Genomic DNA, 21,252 nt, shown 5'->3' with positions numbered 1-21,252 from the left:
GAATCTCCATACTGCTTTCCAAAGTGGCTGAACCAGTTGGCACTCCCACCAGCAATGGAGGAGTGTCTCCCTTTCACCACATCCTCTCCAGCATAAATTGTCATTGGTGCTTTTTATTTTAGCCATTCTGACAGGAGTGAGATGGTATCTCAGAGTTGCTTTGATTTGCATTTCCCGGATGGCTAAGGATGTTGAGCACTTTCTCAAGTGCCTCTCAGCCATTTTAGACTCCTCTATTGAAAACTCTCTATTTAGTTCTGCAGCCCACTTTTTAATTGGGTCCTTTGATGTTTTGGAGACTTGCTTCTTGAGTTCTTTGTAAATTTTGGAGATCAACCCTCTGTCAGATGTGGGATTAGTGAATATTTTTCCCATTCTGTGGGCTGCCTTTTTGTCTTGCTGACTGTGTCCTTTGCCTTACAGAAGCTTCTCAGTTTCAGTAGGTCCCATTTATTAATTGTTGATCTCACTGTCTGTGCTACTGGTGTTATGTTCAGGAAGCTGTCTCCTGTACCAATTCGTTCAAGGGTACCACCCACTTTCTCTTCTAAGAGGTTCAGTGTGGCTGGATTTATGTTGAGGTCTTTGATCCATTTGGACTTAAGTTTTGTGCATGGCGATAAACATGGATCGATCCGCATTCTTCTATATGCCAGTCTCCAGTTATGCTAGCACCATTTGTTGAAGATGCTTTCTTTATTCCATTGTATATTTTTAGCTTCTTTGTCAAAGATCAGATGTTCATACGTGTGTGGGTTAATACCCGGGTTTTCAATTCGATTCCATTCGTCTACCTGTCTATTTTTGTGCCAATACCAAGCTGTTTTCAGGACTATAGCTCTATAATAGAGCTTGAGGTCGGGGATGGTGATGCCTCCGGACGTTTCCTTGTTGAACGGGTTGTTTTGGCTATCCTGGGTCTTTTGTTTTTCCATACAAAATTGATTATTGTTCTTTCAAGGTCTGTGAAGAACTGTGCTGGGATTTTAATGGGATTGCATTGAATCTGTAGATTGCTTTTGGCAGGATTGCCATTTTTACTACATTGATCCTACCTATCCAAGAGCATGGGAGATCTTTCCATTTTCTGAGGGCTTCTTTAATTTCTTTCTTTAAAGATTCAAAGTTCTTACGATACAGGTCTTTCACTTGTTTGGTTAGCGTTACCCCAAGGTATTTTATGTTGTTTGTGGCAATTGTAAAGGGTGATGTTTCTCTGATTTCTCTTTCAGCCCTTTTATCATCTGTATATAGTAGGGCTACTGATTTTCTTGAGTTGATCTTGTAGCCTGCCACTTTGCTGAAGGTGTTAATCAGCTGTAAGAGTTCCCTGGTAGAGTTCTTTGGGTCATTGATGTAAACTATCATATCGTCTGCAAACAGTGAAAGTTTGACCTCTTCCTTCCCAATTTGTATCCCCTTGATCCCCCTTTGTTGTCGTATGGTAATAGCTAGAACTTCAAGTACAATGTTGAAAAGGTATGGAGAGAGTGGACAGCCTTGTTTTGTTCCTGATTTTAGAGGAATTGCGTTGAGTTTCTGTCCATTTAGTTTGATGTTGGCTGTTGGTTTACTGTATATAGCTTTTATTATGTTTAAGTATGTCCCTGTTATCCCAGATCTCTCCAAGACCTTTATCATGAAGGGGTGTTGGATTTTGTCAAAGGCTTTTTCAGTATCTAGTGAGATGATCATGTGATTTTTGTTTTTCATTTCTGATTTTGTTAATTTGCGTGTTCACTCTCTGCTGTTTGGTAAGTTTGGACAAAGGTTTGTCTATCTTGTTGATTTTCTCAAAGAACCAACTCTTCGTTGCATTGATTCTTTGTATTGTTTTCCTGGTTTCTACTTTATTGATTTCAGCCCTCAATTTGATTATTTCCTGGCATCTACTCCTCCTGGGGGAGTTTGCTTCTTTGTGACTAGAGCTTTCAGCTGTGATGTTAATTCTCTGGTATAACTGTTCTCCTGTTTCTTCATGTGAGCACTTAGTGCTATGAACTTCCCCCGTAGCACTGCTTTCAAAGTGTCCCATAGGTTTGGGTATGTTGTGTCTTCATTCTCATTGAATTCGAGGAAGTCTTTAATTTCTTTTTTTATTTCCTCTTTGACCCAGGGATGGTGCAGTTGAGCATTATTCAATTTCCATGAGTTTGTAGGTTTTCTGCAATTTGTGTTGTTGTTGAATTCTAATTTTAAAGCATGGTGGTCTGATAAGATGCATGGAGTTATTCCAATTTTTTTGTATTGCTTGAATCTAGTTTTGTCATGGAATATCTTGTTTTCTCCGTCTATAGTGATTGAGAGCTTTGCCCGGTATAGTAGTCTGGGCTGGCATCCATGATCTCTTAGTGTAGGTAGATTATCTATCCAGGACCTTCTGGCTTTCAGAGTTTCCATGGAGAAATCAGGTGTAATTCTGATAGGTCTGCCTTTATATGTTACTTGACCTTTTTCCTTAGCTGCTCTTAATATTCTTTCTTTATTCTGTATGTTTGGGGTCTTGATTATTATGTGGCAAGGGGATTTTTTTTGTGGTCCACTCTATTTGGTGTTCTATAGGCTTCTTGTACCTTCATTGGCATGTCTTTCTTAAGGTTGCCTTCTGCCCCTTTGAGGTGGATTTCTTCTCCTTCTTCTATACCTATTATTCTTAGGTTTGGTCTTTTCATGGTGTCCCATATTTCCTGGATGTTTTGTGTTAAGGATTTGTTGTATTTAAGGTTTTCTTTGGTTGATAAATCCATTTCTCCTAGTGTATCTTCAACACTTGAGGTTCTCTCTTCCATCTCTTCTATTCTGTTGGTAATGCTTGTATTGGTAGTGCCTGACTGTTTGTCCAGCTTTTCTATTTTCTGCCTTTCTTCAGATTGTGGTTTTTTTATGTCTCTATTTCAGTTTTCAACCCTTGCAGTGTTTGCATTGCTTCTTGCAATTTTCTGTTTATCTTTTCGTCCATTTGTTCCCTTTTATGAATTTTTTGGTTTGTTCTTTCTTCCATTTCTTGCATTTTTTGGATTGCTTTTTGTTCCATTTCTCGAATTTTGTGCTTTGTTTCTTCTTCCATTTCCTGCCTTTTTTGGTTTGTTTCTTCTTCCATTTTTTTCATTTTTTGCTTTGTTTTTTCTACCATTTCTTGCATTTTTTGCTTTGTTTCTTCTTCCATTTCCTGCCTTTTTTGGTATGCTTCTTCTTCCAATTCTTGCATTTTTTGCTTTGTTTTTTCTTCCATTTCTTGCATTTTTTGCTTCGTTTCTTCTTCCATTTCCTGCCTTTTTTGGTTTGTTTTTTCTTCCAATTCTTGCATTTTTTGGTTTTTTTTCTCTTCCATTTCTTGCATTTTTTGCTTTGTTTTTTCTTCCATTTCTTTGAGGGATTTTCCTATATCCTCTTTTAGGACCTCTATCATTTTCATGAAAGTGCCTTTAAGGTCGTTCTCTTCTGCTTCATTCGCATTGGTATGTTGGGGTCTTGCTGGTGTGGAGTCTCTAGAATCTGGCGGTGTCATATTTGTTTTTCTGTTGCTGAGTGTGCTTTTGTATTGTCTCTTTCCCATCTCTTCTTCTAGTGGATGCAGAAAGAGCCCCTTACTGGTCTGGGGACCAGAGTTCCCTTTTGGTGGGTGCTAGCAAGTCCAATAATCTGGTGGTTCTTCTATTCCTTGTCCAAATGCTGGTCCCGTGGGTGGGGAAGAAGAACAGGAATCTGGGGCGCTTAGCCTCCTACCTGGTCCCCTGGACCCTATGCTGGGTCCTGTTGTACCTGATCCGGAACAGCTACTCCCCTGGTCTCCCTGGCTCCTCTGGTTTCCTGGTCTCGTTGGCGGGAGAGAAGATCTGGAGTCCGGGGTGCTTGGCTCCTGCTGGGATTGGGAGCACTGTGCAGTTCCCAGGCGATCTGCAGGTACTGGAACACAGGCCAGGAAGCCGGCCTGTTTACCTGATGCTGCTGCAGGAACAGCTGCTTCCCTGGGCTCCCAGCCTCCTCTGGTTTCCTGGTCTCGTTGGTGTGAGCGAAGATCCGGAGTCTGGGGTGCTTGGCTCCTGCCGGGATTGGGAGCTCTGTGCAGTTCCCAGGCAATCTGCAGGCACTGGAACACAGGCTGGGAAGCTGGCCTGTTTACCTGATGCTGCTGCAGGAACAGCTGCTTCCCTGGACTCTCAGCCTCCTCTGGTTTCCTGGTCTCCTTGGTGGGAGAGAAGACCTGGAGTCTGGTGTCCTTGGCTCCCGCCGGGATTGGGAGCTCTGTGCAGTTCCCAGGTAATCTGCAGGCCCTGGAACACAGGCCGGGAAGCCGGCCTGTTTACCTGATGCTGCCAGAGGAACAGCTGCTTCCCTGGACTCCCCTTGACTCATATTTTTAAACACATTTTATGAAATGGGTACAAGTTGTATTCCGTTCTTTTGCAGGAAGTAAGAGACATTGGAGTGGGAATTGTTAAATAACTATGCTGGAAGTAGTGACCCTTGTCACTGTGTATCAGCATGGTTACCAAAGCAGGACTAAAGAGCTGGCAGGATGTCTTTAGCTTTTTTTTTTTTTAATAGATGACTGGGAAAGAAGTGCAGGTGTCTGTCCTGGGACAGAGCAGAGCTCAAAGTTCAGAGTGCCACACATGTGCTGAGGCGAGAATATGCTCAGCTATGTTACTGACAATATGAAATGTCTTTTCTCTCATTGCGACTAGACACATTCTCCGTCTCACCAAGTAATTAAGTTTTGCTAGTCCTACCGTTGTTCCAAACTGTAAAAACCTTAACAGATAAATTTGATAGAAAAAAAAGACCCTTGACTATTTCCATGAAGTATGATTATGTAGAGATGTGAAGGGGTAATATATGAATTATTGTACCATTAATTTTCCAGTTCAGGATAAATGTAGGCTGTCTTCCTAGCTTTGGGGATGTTTTGCTTTCTGCTTTCTCTGTTCTGAGTTATTCATAGAGCCAATGTCTTTTACATAATGTTCTTATTTTCTGTGTATAACAGCTGGGATTGTTGAAATAAACCTAAGACCCATCTGAAGATAAAGTTTTCTTGGAGTAAGTTATATAAAAGTCTTTCTCTGTGTTACTGTGAGCCTTTGGATGGACTTTTTCTGTTACTCCACTCTAGTATAAAGACATTTCTTTCACTTAATTGCAACTGGTAACATGTTTCCCAATGTATATTATGCCATTAAAATGAAAGACACAACCGTACAATATTAACAGTTTCCCATTGAACCAGTGCCGACGTAAGCAATAGGGAATTACAGAGTATGAAGCATAGAAAAGATAAAATTGTTCAGTAATTATTATTTTTCATTTACTATATAATGGCATACAGTCATTTTCTCTAGGGTAAAGCTGGTTATATTTACAAATATTTGGGTACTCTATTGGATGATTTTCACTACGTATATCCATCTCATATAGGTATATATTAGGGCCATGTGAATCATGTCAAACATGTGCTCTTAGGTTATTTTGACAATTCACAAAATGTACCAAAACAATGGATATAAAATATTTAAACGTTAAATATATTGCTATTTTCTTTTTGCATAAAATTGTCTTTTCACATAGACTGCATAAACAAAATGCCGTGACTGGGCCAAGGAGTACATGATTTATCAGATGCGATGAAACATGAAAGGGCAGATTTTTCAAGATGACAGCAGAGCATGGAGCCTTTCTGAACACAGAGCCTTGTACTAATGCACAGGTCACAGACCCACAAAGCTGACCTTCCTGTAACATGCTTGCTGCTCTGTTCAGAAACGTCTGACACAAAGTGCAATCTGACTTACCTGGCAAAATCAAGAGCAGGAAATCCCTGTGACTTTGTACCATCCCATTCCATAAGAGAATGTGGAAGTCAACATCTCAAGCTAATGGTTGCAATTACTTGTCTTTTTGTTTAATACAGTTTTCTTAATAGAAGTGTGAACAGAATGCATGTGCTTGGTAAGAAATCAATAGGTCTTTAGAAGTAAAATTTGCATGTTGTCTTACACACATATTATATATCCAGGTAAGTTTATATCCAACTACATGATGTCTGGGGAACATTGAGCCAATGTTCTCTGACACGGTGTGCTGATTTGGATTTTAAGAGCACAGAAAGTCTTTTTTCCCTGTGAACTAAGACTGAAGATAGCACACATGTTTGATTTTTATACTCAAATTTGTCTTTTAGGGATGCAAGTCTTGGAATGGAATGGGATCCCTTTAACTTCTAAAACATATGAGGAAGTACAGAGCATCATTAATCAGCAAAGTGGGGAAGCAGAAATATGTGTAAGACTGTGACTTTTTCCCCATCTTTCTGTTTCCATTTTTTGGCTCTCCATGTCTCTTTTGATTTAAAAGTGTTAAGGTGGAACCTTTGCCAGTCAGCAAGAGACAGGACTCCAGCAACTATTTCTGATGTGCCACAGCTCTCCCTTTCATACTTTTATTAAAATGTGTTCCATTTAAAAGAAGGCCAGAACCCAATGTGTGCAATATTTTCAAGTGGCTTGCATTTAATCCATAAAGATTTCACCTTAAATGATCATTTTTATCAGCTTTGACTTTTAACAACATTGCTAATATGAACTGGGTTAGCAGGGTGAGCATGCCTGGGAGCGGCTTTATATCATATACCACTTCTCATTGACCTCCTGAAAAGGAAATCAAGGCAGGCGGGAGAAGGGAGCTTTGGTTTCCAGATTCCTCTGTGTCTTTCTTAATAATCTGCTTTAATTTATAGGGACCTCAATATGTTGTCTGATTGTGAAAATCCCCAGCACCTGGAACTTCACGAGCCACCTAAAGCTGGTAGGTGACAGCAGTCTGACTTCAAACATGGGTGCAAAGGGAGATACATCTTCTTTGACATAGATACAGAAAGAATGACGGATTTATATACATGCATGTGATCATGAATGACACCAAAAGTGTTTTAGTTATGTTATTAGCATTCTGCGGAAACATGCTGCATATTTCAGTGTTAGAGTAGGCAAGAAATCTGTATTAAATATGTACTATATGAGTTCATGTTTTAAGTTTGTTAAATATGAATTCATCTTGTGTAGGCAATGCATGGAGCCATTTCATTTTAATCATAAAATTGCTATTTTTTTCTTTTTCAGCACAACTAGGCCTTTTGCTGTTGGTATTACAGTTACTCTAGGAAGTCTTGGTTACTAAATTCAACCAGTCAGGTCCAACAGAAAGTGTTATATATATATATATATATATATATATATATATATATATATATATATACTCTGAGATTTCTTGCATAAAGAGAATATTTTGGAAGATTTAGAAGAGAGAAAAGATATTTTCATAGAAGCAAGTTCTTGGGGATAGAGTATGCTGTCATTCCCAGAGTACATGCCATAAAATATTCAAAGCATTTTTCTGAAGACTTAATAGAACTTCAGACTACTCTTGTGATTCATCATTATAGCATTCCTTCTAGATTTCTCTGAAAATACATACATTGAATAAACGTAGTTTTGAAAGTTTAGCTGAATCTTTCAACAAAGTTGTGTCATCAGCTAGGACTCCAACAAGTGCCACAGTACGAACCCAGGACATAAAGCCTTTTGTTTTGTTCTAGTGGACAAGGCAAAATCCCCAGGGGTTGATCCCAAGCAGTTGGCTGCAGAGCTGCAGAAAGTCTCACTCCAGCAATCACCACTGTTCACGTCGTCAGTCGTGGAGAAAGGCTCTCATGCCCACTCAGGTCCTACATCAGCAGGGTCCAGTTCTGTTCCCAGCCCTGGGCAGCCAGGGTCACCATCAGTGAGCAAGAAGAAGCATGCCAGCAGCAAGGTGAGATGTGCCCCATGTCACTGCAAGTGGCCAATTCTGGCTGCTCGGTCTGGAAAACAGGTAGATGGGGCAGGAAATGACATTCTGAAGAGTTTTCTTGTGATGGGTCATGTCCTAAGGATCTAATGAAACAAATATTTCTCTCTTCTTACTTCTAGCTGGTCCAGATACATATTCTGCTAGATTTTTTTCTCAGTAAAAAAATACAAAGATGGAGAAATAATGTAGGACACAAGGAAATAAAGAACAACACTGACATATGATCACCTATCTGAATTTTATTCTTTTCCGGCTCAAGGGTGGTTCTTCACGCGCATGTCTTTACTTGAAACAAACACTTCCAGTGCGATTTCCTCAAAGTTGCTGGGGAATAAAAGTGGACATTGCACTAGCGCTTCAACCTGCCAAAAGTAGACTACAGTACAATGTAATTTTGGTGACATGTTATTCTCCTATTTAAGAGATATTCCTGGATGTCCACTGTGCCATCCGTCCTAGGGCCCTATCCTACTCATTCTAAAAAAAGCTAGAAATAACACAGGTTTTCTCGCTTAGAAATTATACTAGACATAATGTTATTATATGTGCCCTGGTATGCTTGTGATCAATATTGCATTTATGAGGGTTTCAACTCTGGCTTAAACTCCACAACCACTTGCCCATGATCATTCACTTTTAAGAGTCATGCCAGAGTATAAAGATGGAAAAATACCCTCCTCTTGGGAGATGTCATTCTGTAAATATGTGTCTGATTGGTTTGAATAAAGCACTGTTGGCCAGTAGAGAAGCAAGATAGGTGGGACTAGGAGTTAAGGAAGATTCTGGGAAAGGTAGTGAAGAGAGTCGTCACCATGTGATCACAGGAAGAGGACGCATGAGGCTGCATATTTGGAAAGATAAGTCCTTATAAAAATATACATTAGTAATTATGGGTTAATAATTAAGTCAGAGCTAGCCAATTAGAAACCATAGCAAACAGCCAACAGCTGCATTATTAATATAGTGTCCTGTGTGTTATTTGGGTGCTAAAGTGGCCACAGGAGCCAGGCAGGAATCCCACAGCACCCTCCCTCTCATTCCAAGGAGACCAGTGGTTCTAAAGTGTGCTTCAGCAGATTTGGCACAGCACCATACGGGAATGTGTGAGAACTGAGCTTTTAACACAGCCTAGACCATTTCAGACGCTGTGAATGGTGCTCTTTAAGGTTGAGCATCGCTGGTACAATTACAAACGCTGGTGCTCTGCCAGGTGGAGCCGGTGAAGTAGAGTGAGGACAGTGGGGGCTAAGACCACTGAGGAGAAAGGAAGGAAGGAAGGAAGGAGACGTTCCAAGAGAGAACACAGAGTGAAAGGAGTTTTGGAGAGAAAATTACATGTCTGGAGGATAGGTGTTTGCAGGTGTAAATATCCCATAGAAGCAGGTGGTTGCGAATTGGAAAGCAAGAAGGGTTGTACGAGGCCTTCCCACTACAGTCTGTAGGAATGCAGAGCTGGCGATGAGCTTGAGGTAAGGATACTGAGTAATAAGACACTTCCTCCATGAAGTCATCACATTAGATTTTCTCTGAAATTACAAATCTCTCCTTGTTCTTTTCCCTCCTTCTGTTTTTTTTTCTTTTCTCCCTCCTACCTCCATTTTTCCTCCCTGCCCCCTGGACTCCCAGCCTGCCTGCCTGCCTGCCTGCTATCATCCCTTCTTCTATCCCAAGTTGCTCTCTGTGTCTCTTAAAACAATCTGTCAATTGACTGCAGTTGTCAGGTTTGTGTTTTATTTGTCTTTGTTGGCTACAAGCACCATCAAACATAAGGACCACTTTTACTCCCCCCAACCACATATTATAGTTGAGTGGCTTGCACAGAACAGTAACAAAAATATTTATGGATCAAAATGTCAGTGATCACCTGTGAACCTCTGTTCTTGTTATGGATATGGATTTACAATTTTACCTTACTGTAATATGTTAGCTTTGGGGACCATGATTTAGAAGATGAAAACCCTTGAAGTAGGATAGCATTAGAAAGTGTTATCGGTAGCTAGTATAACATGCAGCCTTTAATTTGTAAATAATTTGGGTCTGTGATATTTGACTGTAATACATAGTTTTAGTGTCCTGCTGTCCAAAGACTAACTGCTAATTCCACGAGGCTGGTCTCAGCTGACATCTATGTATATGTAAATTGCAGGCCAAATTCCAGTGACTTTGTGTTAAAAAAAAAAGACTGAAATACCTCAACACAATGTCTAATATGCTAACAAGATGAAGTGACAATATTTAGGATAAATATAAATATATTATAATGTTTTCTGATTGTTTTCAGTGTGATTACTAGAAATTTTTTATTACTTCTGTGACTCATACATATACACCATTGGCTATCTTTAGTTCAGAGATTATTAACTCTCAGAAGTGACAATAATCAAATCTGTTTATTTTGGACGTGTGTGTGTGTGTGTGTGTGTGTGTGTGTGTGTGTGTGTGTGTGTATTTTAAGTGAAAATGTAATGGTTTATCTTAGGCGAGAACCTACTACCTATGCATCTTTTGTTTATTTTTTTACTTATTTTTAGCAGGTACCAATTGCTAAATAATATAGTTTACGTTATCATTTGTTTCCTGTTTCCTATAAGCTAAAAGCATAGAGTTTTCTGAAGCTTTCAAAACCTAATGCCAGGCAACAGCAAGGCCAAACATGCCACATGTTAAGCTAATATACAGAATCAGGTTTTTAAATCCTTTATATCTGTCAGCATAAAACTAAATTAAATATTAAATTACTTAAAATACCCTAATATATTATATATAGCATAAAATATACTAATAACATGAAATTACAACTAAATTGCGTAAGACAATATGCTATATCTAAATATTTAAATTGTAATTAATATCAGCATATATTTAGATGTTTATCTATTGAACATTTTATTAGATGCTTCTATTGAACATTTTATTAGATGCTTTTGATTAAATATTTACATGTTTTAGATTATTATTACTTTGTGATTTTGTTTCATCATTTCCTTTCAATACATTTTGATTGCTTTTTTATTTATTTTGTGTGGTGGGAGTAGGCATGTGCACGCCATACTGCATGTGTGGAGGTCAGAGCTATCAAATTGAGCATGGAGTCCCACTCTTGTCAGGCCAGGTTACAAGCCCGTTTACACACTGAACCATCTTCCTGGTACTTTGGCAATCTTTTTATTCTAGTATATACTGGGATGGTCTTCTCAGAGTAGTTAGTATATTAATCATATGTAATTGTTACCATTCATTCATATTGGGCACATTCAACATCTATTCTTCTAAATGTTTTAGGTGAATACTACATTATTGTTTATCAATAGAACTCTAGATCATATTCTTAGCTAACTGCCTCCTCCTCTTCCCTTTACCTCCTCTCTGATAAATTACCACTCTGGTCTCTATTTCTGAAAAATTGAGTTTAGTTTCCACATGATAGTAAGTCATGTAGTACTTGTCTTTCTGCACTTGGATTGTTTTTTTTAATTCATCGTCTTACAGACAACATAATTTTATCTCAATAGAATGCCATCAAGTGTACATCACATATATATTGCAGTTTTATTAATTAATTAACTTTTTACATTTATTTTGCATCCCAACTTTCCCCTTCCTCCTCTTCTCCCCTCTCCCCATCTACTCTTCCTCTATCTCTGTTCAGAAAGGGGAAGACCTCCCATAGCTTCAACAAATTATGACACATCAAGTTAAGGCAGGACCAAGCTCCAAACCCAGGAGAAACTAGGTGCCAGGGAGACTCCTAGGAGTTCACAAGGATGACCTCAGCCAAGACTCCTAGAAATAGTGGAGAGGGTACCAGAAATGGTGATCTACTGTAATCAGATCAGTGAATACCCTAATTGTCATCAGAGAGCCTTCATCCAGTAACTGATGGAAGTAGATGCAGAGATCCACACCCAAGCCCTGGGCTGAGCTCCGGGAGTCCTGTTGAAGAGAGGGAGGACAGATTTTTTTTATTTATTTAAATTAGAAACAAGGTTGCTTCGCATGTCAATCCCACTTCCCTCTCCCTCCTCTCCTACCCCGCCCCCTACCAACCCCACAGACCCCCCCCACTCAGTCCCCACTCAGTTCCCCAAGGAGGGTGAGGCCCTCAATGGGGGATATCCAGAATCTGTCATTTCGTTCAGGGCAGGGCCTAGGCGAGGGAGGAGGGATTTTAAGACTGCTATGGTGTCACATTTTCTTAATTTTTATCCATTCATCAGTTGACTGGTGAAATAGATGTGGGCATGCAAAGGCCTCCACAAATACGGGTCTCATTTCCTTTAGATGTGTGGTCAGGAATGGATTTCTGGAGCCTATTCACTGTTTGAGAATCAATCATGCTGTTTTAAAAATGTCTGTGCTAATTTGCAGCCCCACCGACAGTGCTCAAGGGCTCTCTTTTCACCTTGACCCTTCTAGTGCATTTCATCTTTGTATTAATAACCATTTCTTTGTAATGTATGTAGGTTTGATCTCCATGTTTGCTCTGACTGGGGTGCTGGGAATTTATTTATAGACCTGATCAATTGGTATATTTTTTTAGATATATCTACTAAGGACTATAGTCCATTTTTTATAGTTATTTGGTTTCTAGTATTGAGGGTTTGAAGCTCCTTAAATATTGAGGAAATTAATTGTCAGATCTATTTTACAGAAGTTCTCTGTTCTGGGAGGGTGTGTCCATATGTGTTTGTTTCCTTAGCTAGGCAGAAGTTTGTAAATTTGATTTATTCCATTTGTCAATTATATAGCTTTCACTGTTAACTTGGGGTCACATATAAGTCTTTCCCCAGGCCACTGTTGAGCATTTTCTCAATATATTTTTATTTAAATTAGAAACATGCTTGCTCACATGTTGATCACAGCTCCCTCTCCCACCCCTCCTCCTTTGCCCCTCTACCAGCCTCCCCAACCCCCCACCTAATCCCCACACCATTCCCCAGGGAGGGTGATGACCTCCATGGAGAATCTCCAGAGTCTGTCACTTCATCTGGGGCAGAGCCTAGGCCCTCCCCCATGTGTCTAGGCTGAGAGAGGTTCCCTCCATATGGAATGGGATCCCAAAGTGGATTTGTATGCCTGGGATAAATACTGATCTACTACCAAAGGCCCCAAGATTACCAAGTCCTCCTCACTGACACCACATTCGAGGGGGTGTTGGATCAATCCCATGCTGGCCTCTCAGTCATCAGTCTGGGGCCCAACAGCTCCCCCTTGTCAAGTCTGCTGTCTCTGTTGGTTTCACCAGCACAGTCTTGACCCCTTGGATCATCACTCCTCCCTCTCTGTCACTGAGTTCCCTGAGTTCAGTTCAGTGTTTAGCTTTGGGCATCTGCTTCTGCTTCCATCAGTTACTGGATGAAAGTTCTATGATGGCATATAAGGTTATCATTAATCTCATTATCAGGGAGGGGCATTTAAGGTGGTCTCTCCACTATTGCTTGGTTTGCCAGTTGGTGTCATCCTTGTAGATCTCTGGAAATCTCACTAGGGCCAGATCTCTCCTCAAACCTATAATGACTCCCTTTATTAGAGTGTCTCTCATCCTGGTCTCCTCCATTCTTCCCCCGACTCAACCTTACTGCTCCCCCATATCTTCCTCTCCTCTTCTTCCCCTCTCTTTTTCCCAGGTTCCCTCTCCCCTCCCCCCATGCTCCCAATCTGCTCATGAGATCTTGCTTCATTCCCAACTTAAGGGTATTTGCTTGAGGAAGCCCCAGTTGATTTTTCAGTGTACACACATGTCTAGACATTTGCATGGAACCTTTTTCACTGTTTTGTTTCCTCATTTTATTAACTTAAAATGGAATATGCACTAAATAAATATGATTGCTTAGTAGCAGGGAGTTAACCCTTTGAAACCCCAGTGTAGTTTCAATGTTAGTAGATGGCATAAATTATAAGTGAGCTGAAGTATTAAAATATGTGGATCTAAGTACCTCTAACTCCTTGACCTCACCAGTGGTTTTAATAATTTTATTATTGGGTTAAAATATTTGAAACAGAGCAATTTTTACTATGCTCATTCTGGTACAAAGTTATATTTAAAAAGTAACTGAACAAGTATATGAAGGTACTATAATGATTATTTCAGTTTTTCATTCAATTACTAAAACAACTCGTACAAGTGGATAGGCTTTGATGCATAAGGTGGTTTTCATTCTACATTACTGATATGTTACCTAATGTTCTATCATAGACTTGGACTCAGAGATAAAACCTCTACTTATTGCTGCCTTGATGGTGGGGGGGGGGCAGTTCCACAGTGCTCAAAGGGAAATGCACAGAGTCAGCAAGTATTAAACTTTTCTATCTGAGGGTCTAGGGAAATAAGGCACTCACACACTCTCTCTCTAGATAGTTTCTTTCTTTATTTTCCTGTTCTTCTGTTTTCTTTCTACTGTATACTCTTTGTACAACTTCAATAGCCCAACAAAGTTTTTCAGTCAATGTAGGAGTTACAATGTGGTTACATTCTATTTTTCAAGTGATTACAATGAATTCAGGTAAAAACATGTTTTACATCTCCCTTACATGATTAAACATTTTATGTATTATAGGCAGAAGACAAATTATCCCAAGAACCCATATACATTCATAGCCAAGCAACTTGTTATAGATTAACTGCATAGGCAAGCAAGATTTTTTCCAATTAGGTCTTTTACTGGCAGACTGTGTTTTGCAGTTACAAAAAAGGGCCAATTACTTTAATACTAATCTTGAAAGATAATCTTACGAGGAAATTTAAAGTAATCACAAACCTAAACTTTATATATGAAAAACAATCAGTCAGTCCTACTTTAAACCTTTAGGGTGCATACCCAATCAGAAATAGTCATATTGAAGTCAGGAATGGGTACAAAGAATTAATCATCACCTTTGATCATCAACCAATCCTAGCAAGGAAAGTAGGTCACCTAGTAACAATTGGGCTGCTTTGTATTTTTTTACCTCAGCTATGTGTCCTTCTGACTTTAAATTGTTTTCTAGAGTTTTTCATCTCAAAGATATTATCAAAATATCTGAATCTAACCTTAAGTTATTTTAAGGCTTTGTTTCAACTAGTGATGCACTCCAAAACCTGTGAACATACCTCCCAACATTAAGATTAGTTGAATTTAAACTAGCTGGTCTATTGGGACTCAGTTGTTTTTCTTAATCATTAACTTAAGCCACAATCTACATGGCTCCTCAATAGAAAGTCTTGTGTTCTACCTGCGTGACACTTCCTTGTTTATATTTTTATCATCAAAAGTCTATTTAAATTAACACTATTACTAATTAGACAGTACAACGTAAGAGCAAACGATCAGTTGTAGAGAGGGAGGAATGATGAGCAAAGGGGTCAATTCCATGCTGTGAAAACCCACAGAAACAGCTGACCTGAGCAAGTGGGAACTCATGAGTCCCAATCTGACAGCTGGGGAACCAGCATAGGACAGAACCAGGCCCCCTCACATGGATATCAATTGGTAGACCTGGGCAGTCTATGGGGTCTCAGGCAGTGGAACCTAGTGCACGAATGCATTTTGGGAGCCCATTCCCCATGGAGGGATACTCTCTCAGCCTAGATACGTGGGGAGGGCCCAGGTCCTGTCCCACACGATGTGACAGACTTTGATGATCCCCCGTGGGAGGCCTGATGCTCCCTAGAAAGTGGATGAGGGCTGGTGGGGGTCACAGAAGAACAGGAGGGAGAGGGAAGTGGAATTTGTATGTAAGATAAGATTGCTTTTCATTTAAATAAAAATTTATTTAAAAAGAAATGATCTGCACAGATATCCACAGGTAAAAATGCCCAGCAGCATGGGATATATCCATGAAATAAACACACTGCATTACAAGCAAGGGGAATCTCCCCAAAACCATTCACACCATGCCAGATACCAGAGTAAGAGAGCTGCAGCAAACATGTAAAGGCACAGCAGAAACAATGGACATTCCAGGGTCTGTGGTCTCAGGGCCTTGTCTATCCAGGATTCATCCACCAGGCACTTTCCTCTTGGTGGGCTGACACCTTGAACTTCAATTGCCACCTGCTCCTACTCTTACACGGGCACTGGCATCTACTTATGTATAAAAATAAGAAGGAACTATAACAAGTTCATAAACAAGCATTTATTCATCAGCATGAATTAGTTCACAAAATCACTTCCTTTAGATTTACTTATTCATTTATTTAGAGGCAGTGTTTCCTTGTGTAGCATTGGCTGGCCTGGAACTTGCTATCTAGACCAGGCTGGCCATGAACTCACAGTGATCCACTAACCTCTGCTTCCTGGCTTCTGGAATTTAAGGTGTATGCCACAACCTCTGACACCTGGATTACTTTCTGAACTGCTTGAAAACTCTGTTTGCCTAAGGAGTTATGAGGAAGACAAAAATTTATCTGAGAAGATAAATTTTAGTTCAAGGTGGTCTGTTCATAGGAAAATGTTTCTCGGGCGCTTCACTGTACTGGTGAGCTCCAACTTGACCGCCTTTGTAGCTCCTATGCTCCTACACAGTCTTATGCAAACACTGTTTCATTACTAAGTAGCTCTTTAAAACCTCTAGGTGCTCTAGAAAAATGTTTTAAACTTAAAGTATTCATTTTGTAAGTAATTGAGAATACTGCTGATACAATAATCATAACTTCCATACCAGTCTTTCAAAATGAAAAATAGATCTATGTATCTATAAACTTAAACAAGTATGAAAATTGCAAGTAGATGCTATAAGTCTTAAGCAACCAAATGGATAAATGTATTTTGTAGGCAGTGTACTATAGCCAGTTGAAGTTAATTCCAAAAAACAGTTGAAATGAGAACACCTATGAATATTTTATTTATTAATGTAATATGTGGTCTTTAATATTTCAGCCTACTGATGCAACAAAGGTTGCCTCACATCCAATTACAGGAGAAATACAGGTATGAAAACTTTTTAATATCATCATTCTATCATATTTTCTGTTTTTATTATTTGTCTATTTGAATTTCTAACAGCCTATTTGGACCTTTCGCATTCTATAACATATAAAAATTGGATATGGAAACACAATGTTACACCATAATGTGTGTGTGTGTGTGTGTGTGTGTGTGTGTGTGTATGTGTGTAGAAACTAGTCATAGCTTTGAAGTGCAGACTTCAAAATCCTCAGTCAGTAGGTCCTGAGCTTAGTGTGTACTTGTTGAACGTTTCACATACAACTTCTTCCAAAAGCCAGAAGGCCCATCTTCAAGCTTCATAAATCCAGTGATATCTTTTGTTAAATCATTGGTTTCTAATTATTTATAAACAACTATCATAGGGAATTTTTCATATAATAACTTTGTAATTCATAAGGTAAATACTTTGACTGGAAAAATATAATAAAAAGTACAAAATTTCCTACTTTAGTTCTGCATATTATTCTATATTTGTATATTGTATTATTATGAATTATATATTATTTGGAGCCACAGTAACATGTTTTAAAAACTTGGCGTTAGGTAATATCAAGAATTAATTCTCGGTAGATGAGAAATGTCACATAGAAATTAACACAGTACAAATTAGCTATCAGAGGACAACAAGGTTCCAATAAGGAAAAACAAGTGTGTCTCCAACATAGTGTAAAGAAGATTCTCACAAAGGACTTCACAGGGCAGCAAAGATAGGAATGAGTGTTTCAATAAACATAGAGGAGGGGAAATTTGTCACTGGAAACAGTAATACACAGAAACTGTTGCATTCAGAGTTGAGCAATGATGGACTCAGCTTTGAGTGGCTGACCAAGTTCCAGAAAGAACCTTGGCTGCAAGCAGAAGAGTATTATCCCTCACACGATACCGTGCAGTATTACATGTTATAGAGTGAGAGGCTCACGTTGTAGGGACCCCAACCATAAAATTATCGTTGTTGCTACTGCATAACTGCATATTTGCTGTGATGAATAGTAATGTAAATATTTTGGGAGATAAAGGTTTGTCAAAGGAATTGCACCCCACAGGTTGAGAACCACCAGGTTGGAACATCCTGAACGTTGGTGATTCGGTTAGTTCTCCTGTGTGGCACAGCTTATACCATGCACACGTACAGTAGCAATCATGAAGGTGCGGGCACTGAAGCCCTGTGTGTGAGGGTGGACCAGATCTCCCATGCTCACACTGTCTGACCCCTGAGCTTCTCCGAGGTCTTTGGGAACAAATGGGTAAAGTTTTGAAAAACAGTCTCTCAAGGAGGCCTGCCGGTTTCTAAGTCAGTGAGAAATAGATAAAGCACAACGTCACTTGAAAGTGAGCTCTAGAGAAAGCAAAGTGTGGATTGTTGACTTTTGTGTTTCTGTATCCTGTCACAGCACACAGTTCTAAAATCCCTGTCTTTGTTCCCTCAGGATACGTTCCTTTGTTATTCACACATTTTTCATGGTCATAAGAAATGCCGAGGCTCTTTCCCTGTGGAAGTGTGCAATTAAAAAATTAAAAAACTGTGCCAAAATGATGATGTACATTAATTCTGAAATTTTAAGCAAAAATCTGACCCATTTCAGTTACTCCATTTTCAGTTTAAGTACACTGAATCATTTTTATGAATTATTTTAAAATATTAGTGTTTTTACACATAAGTTTCTTCTTCAAAATACAGTTCTTTTCATTTCTATTAATTGGAAAACTTAAAGAAAATTAAAACTCAATCTATATGATGTCAGAAGAATCTTTCAATGATAAAAGAGAAAACTATTGAGCTTGATCATTTTAGATTATGACAGTTTTTTTGTAAATCATGTTCTTCAAGGACAATATGAACATCCATTAAGCGTCTTAGAGATAGAAGTCATTCATCCCTCTTCAGCTTAAGTTTGTATCATCTCAGTCTCTTTCTTCATAGCAAGTGTCTCAGAAAGAGTAACTACAAGCGTAATTAGAAAAAGTGAAATCTAGTTTTTATTTAATTTTTACATCTCAGTATTGATAGATTCTACTCCACATAACCCTTCTTCTCACCACTCATTGATGAAATGTATTTTACAATATACTTCCAAGTTATTTATTTTATTTTCAAAATGCTAGTAACTGCAAAAATCAATGTAATTGGGGTATATTCTTTTACTATGAATAAATTTTAATTATGAAAATATAATAAATATATACTATATTATTTTCCTGCTAAATGAACTTTAACTAGGCCAAGACTCTTCACTGTGCAGAGTCTTGTAAACATGAATATTATGTTTATTAGAAATGCAGACATGTCTATGAGCTTCCAGTTAAACTTGGCATTAACTGTTCAATTTCAAATACAATTGAATTGAAGTAGGTAACTTCCTATAAAGTGTTGAAAAGCTAGCAAAGTATGCAATGATAATGTTTCACACATCTTTTTATCTTTTCATTGAATTGTTTCTATACCCTAAAGCTTCAAATCAACTATGATCTTGGAAATCTTATAATACATATTCTTCAAGCAAGAAATCTTGTCCCTAGAGACAACAATGGCTACTCCGACCCTTTTGTTAAGGTGTACCTACTTCCGGGCCGAGGGTAAGTAACGAGGCACTGTCTTCTAAGTGTCACAGCCCACAGTCTAAACAATCCTAAGAGAATCTTCCATTCTTTAATTTCCAGTCCCATCCTGAATTATCCTTTCCCTGTACTTAGTTTGTTTCGTGTCATATTTATTTTTGAATTAAAATTTTAAAGAAAGTCCTTAAGAGTTCTGAGAGAGCAGTGGTTAGAATAAAATCAGTCTCCCTGGGCACAAGCAGCAATTCTGATTGTGGGAACCATTCTTGTGCTTTGTGATCAGATTAATTCTAAAAACATGTAAGAAATTGTGGCAGATTTAAAGAACCGACTTACATCCCTATATCCACTTCTAAAATCAACCTTTGTTTACTTTCTTTTTATACAGTATGTGTCACTAATGACTTTGTATGAAACCTTGTTTATAGACACATTTCCAAATCACTGTTTTAAAAATAGTAGCAAATAGTAACATTTGAAGTAATTATTTTGCTATATAAATAAAAGATATCTCATTGAATCTTTTGCAGGATGTGTACATTGTTGATATAAAGTAAATGTTATGGACGTGCGGCCTAACTCCATGGCAGCACTTGTGTTTAACATACCTGAATATGTCAGTCCCCAGCCCCAAATAAAAATACTAGTGAAGGATTCTATGTTCTTTGGAGATGCATAATAATTGATCGCATTATTAATACTAATAGCTATGTTATGGTGTATGAACAAGTACTTGAGAATTGTTTAGAACAGAGATTTCACATCCAGAAACCACTGTACCTTATCTAAGTTACCTGTATTAGCCAAATTAATGTGGTGGAACCATGAACAGTTATCAGATGGAGGTGCATTGAAAAGCTTCATCAGCTGATGGCAACATTGGTTTCATTTTGGTTTAATTTGGGAGTGACATTTGAGTGTTGATTTTTGCTTGGAAATTTTTAAGTATAGCACAGAAGCGGAAAGCATAGTATAGTGACTGACCATCCTTTATCTGCAAAAGCTTTTACTTACTGGCCAGTTAGATTTCACATTGCTCTTTTTTTTTCATTTACTCTTACACAGTTCCTACATCCAGATCATTTTAAAGAAATTCCAGCAATTAACTCTTTTTGCAAATATTTCAGTATGTATATTTAAGTGATAGTTCATTTTAAATTCACAAATAATTCTTTAGTTTCCTCAGTAATGTCTCATAATACTTTTAGTTGGCTTGAGAACCACACTAGTGTTTATAGAACATGCTACTATCAGCAGCAAATGCTTTTAAATACTTGTCAGATGTTCCACAGAAATACATTGTGTGCGGCAAAGCCTCAACAGACTTAAAAGCAGCCACATTATACGAATGTGTGTTCTGGCCGTGATTAAGTTGTCTGAAAAGTAGTCATATTAGAGTTACATGCACACCACTGTTCATGTGCCAAGTCACCACAGGCAGATCCCCAATTTCTTTGATATTCAGGTTCCTTGTCAATATTAACACAACACAATCATAATTTTTAATTTATCAGTGAAAACAAGTCATATAATTCAGGGAGACTAAATCCCAGTGTACCTGTTCTAACTCCCTACAGCTACCCCAGTAATTCCATTTAGACAGTTAAAATTGCTTGTGTGGTTGGTCTAATTTTATTTTCTTAAGGATTGTTGAAATCCCCAATAACTCTTACATAGAATCAATAAAATAGCCACATAACCCAGGAAAGAGGATCTCTTATTTTATTTTAATTAACTAGTAAGTTTATATATTTGTACATACAATTTGGCCACATCTTTTAAGGAAGGTATGACAAAAATAACAACAAATAATAATAACTTTATTTTTGTTTTGGTCATGAGAACATTTGTGTTCTTTAAAGAATTAAGAAGTTATGGGAAATTTTCTTAGGGATTTTCTCTAAGTAAATTTAAACAATAC

General features: G+C 38.4%; 1 protein-coding gene across 1 annotated transcript in view; it reads left to right on the top strand.

The window, feature by feature from the left end:
• The window catches only part of LOC121137976 (protein piccolo-like), a gene marked incomplete at its 5' end in the record, with an annotated part of 28,290 nt that extends 7,835 nt beyond the window's left edge, over nucleotides 1-20,455 (top strand). The window contains 5 exons of the mRNA XM_040740834.1: nucleotides 6,182-6,290; nucleotides 6,737-6,804; nucleotides 7,595-7,809; nucleotides 16,707-16,757; nucleotides 19,225-20,455. Coding sequence (XP_040596768.1) covers nucleotides 6,182-6,290; nucleotides 6,737-6,804; nucleotides 7,595-7,809; nucleotides 16,707-16,757; nucleotides 19,225-19,353 — 572 coding nt within the window. The remainder of the gene's footprint in view (nucleotides 1-6,181; nucleotides 6,291-6,736; nucleotides 6,805-7,594; nucleotides 7,810-16,706; nucleotides 16,758-19,224) is intronic.
• Nucleotides 20,456-21,252: the final 797 nt, after the last annotated feature.

Source organism: Mesocricetus auratus, unplaced genomic scaffold (genome assembly GCF_017639785.1).
Source record: "Mesocricetus auratus isolate SY011 unplaced genomic scaffold, BCM_Maur_2.0 contig_6008_pilon_obj, whole genome shotgun sequence".
NCBI classification, from domain to species: Eukaryota; Metazoa; Chordata; class Mammalia; order Rodentia; family Cricetidae; genus Mesocricetus; species Mesocricetus auratus.
This window is presented reverse-complemented; position numbering and strand designations above follow the sequence as displayed.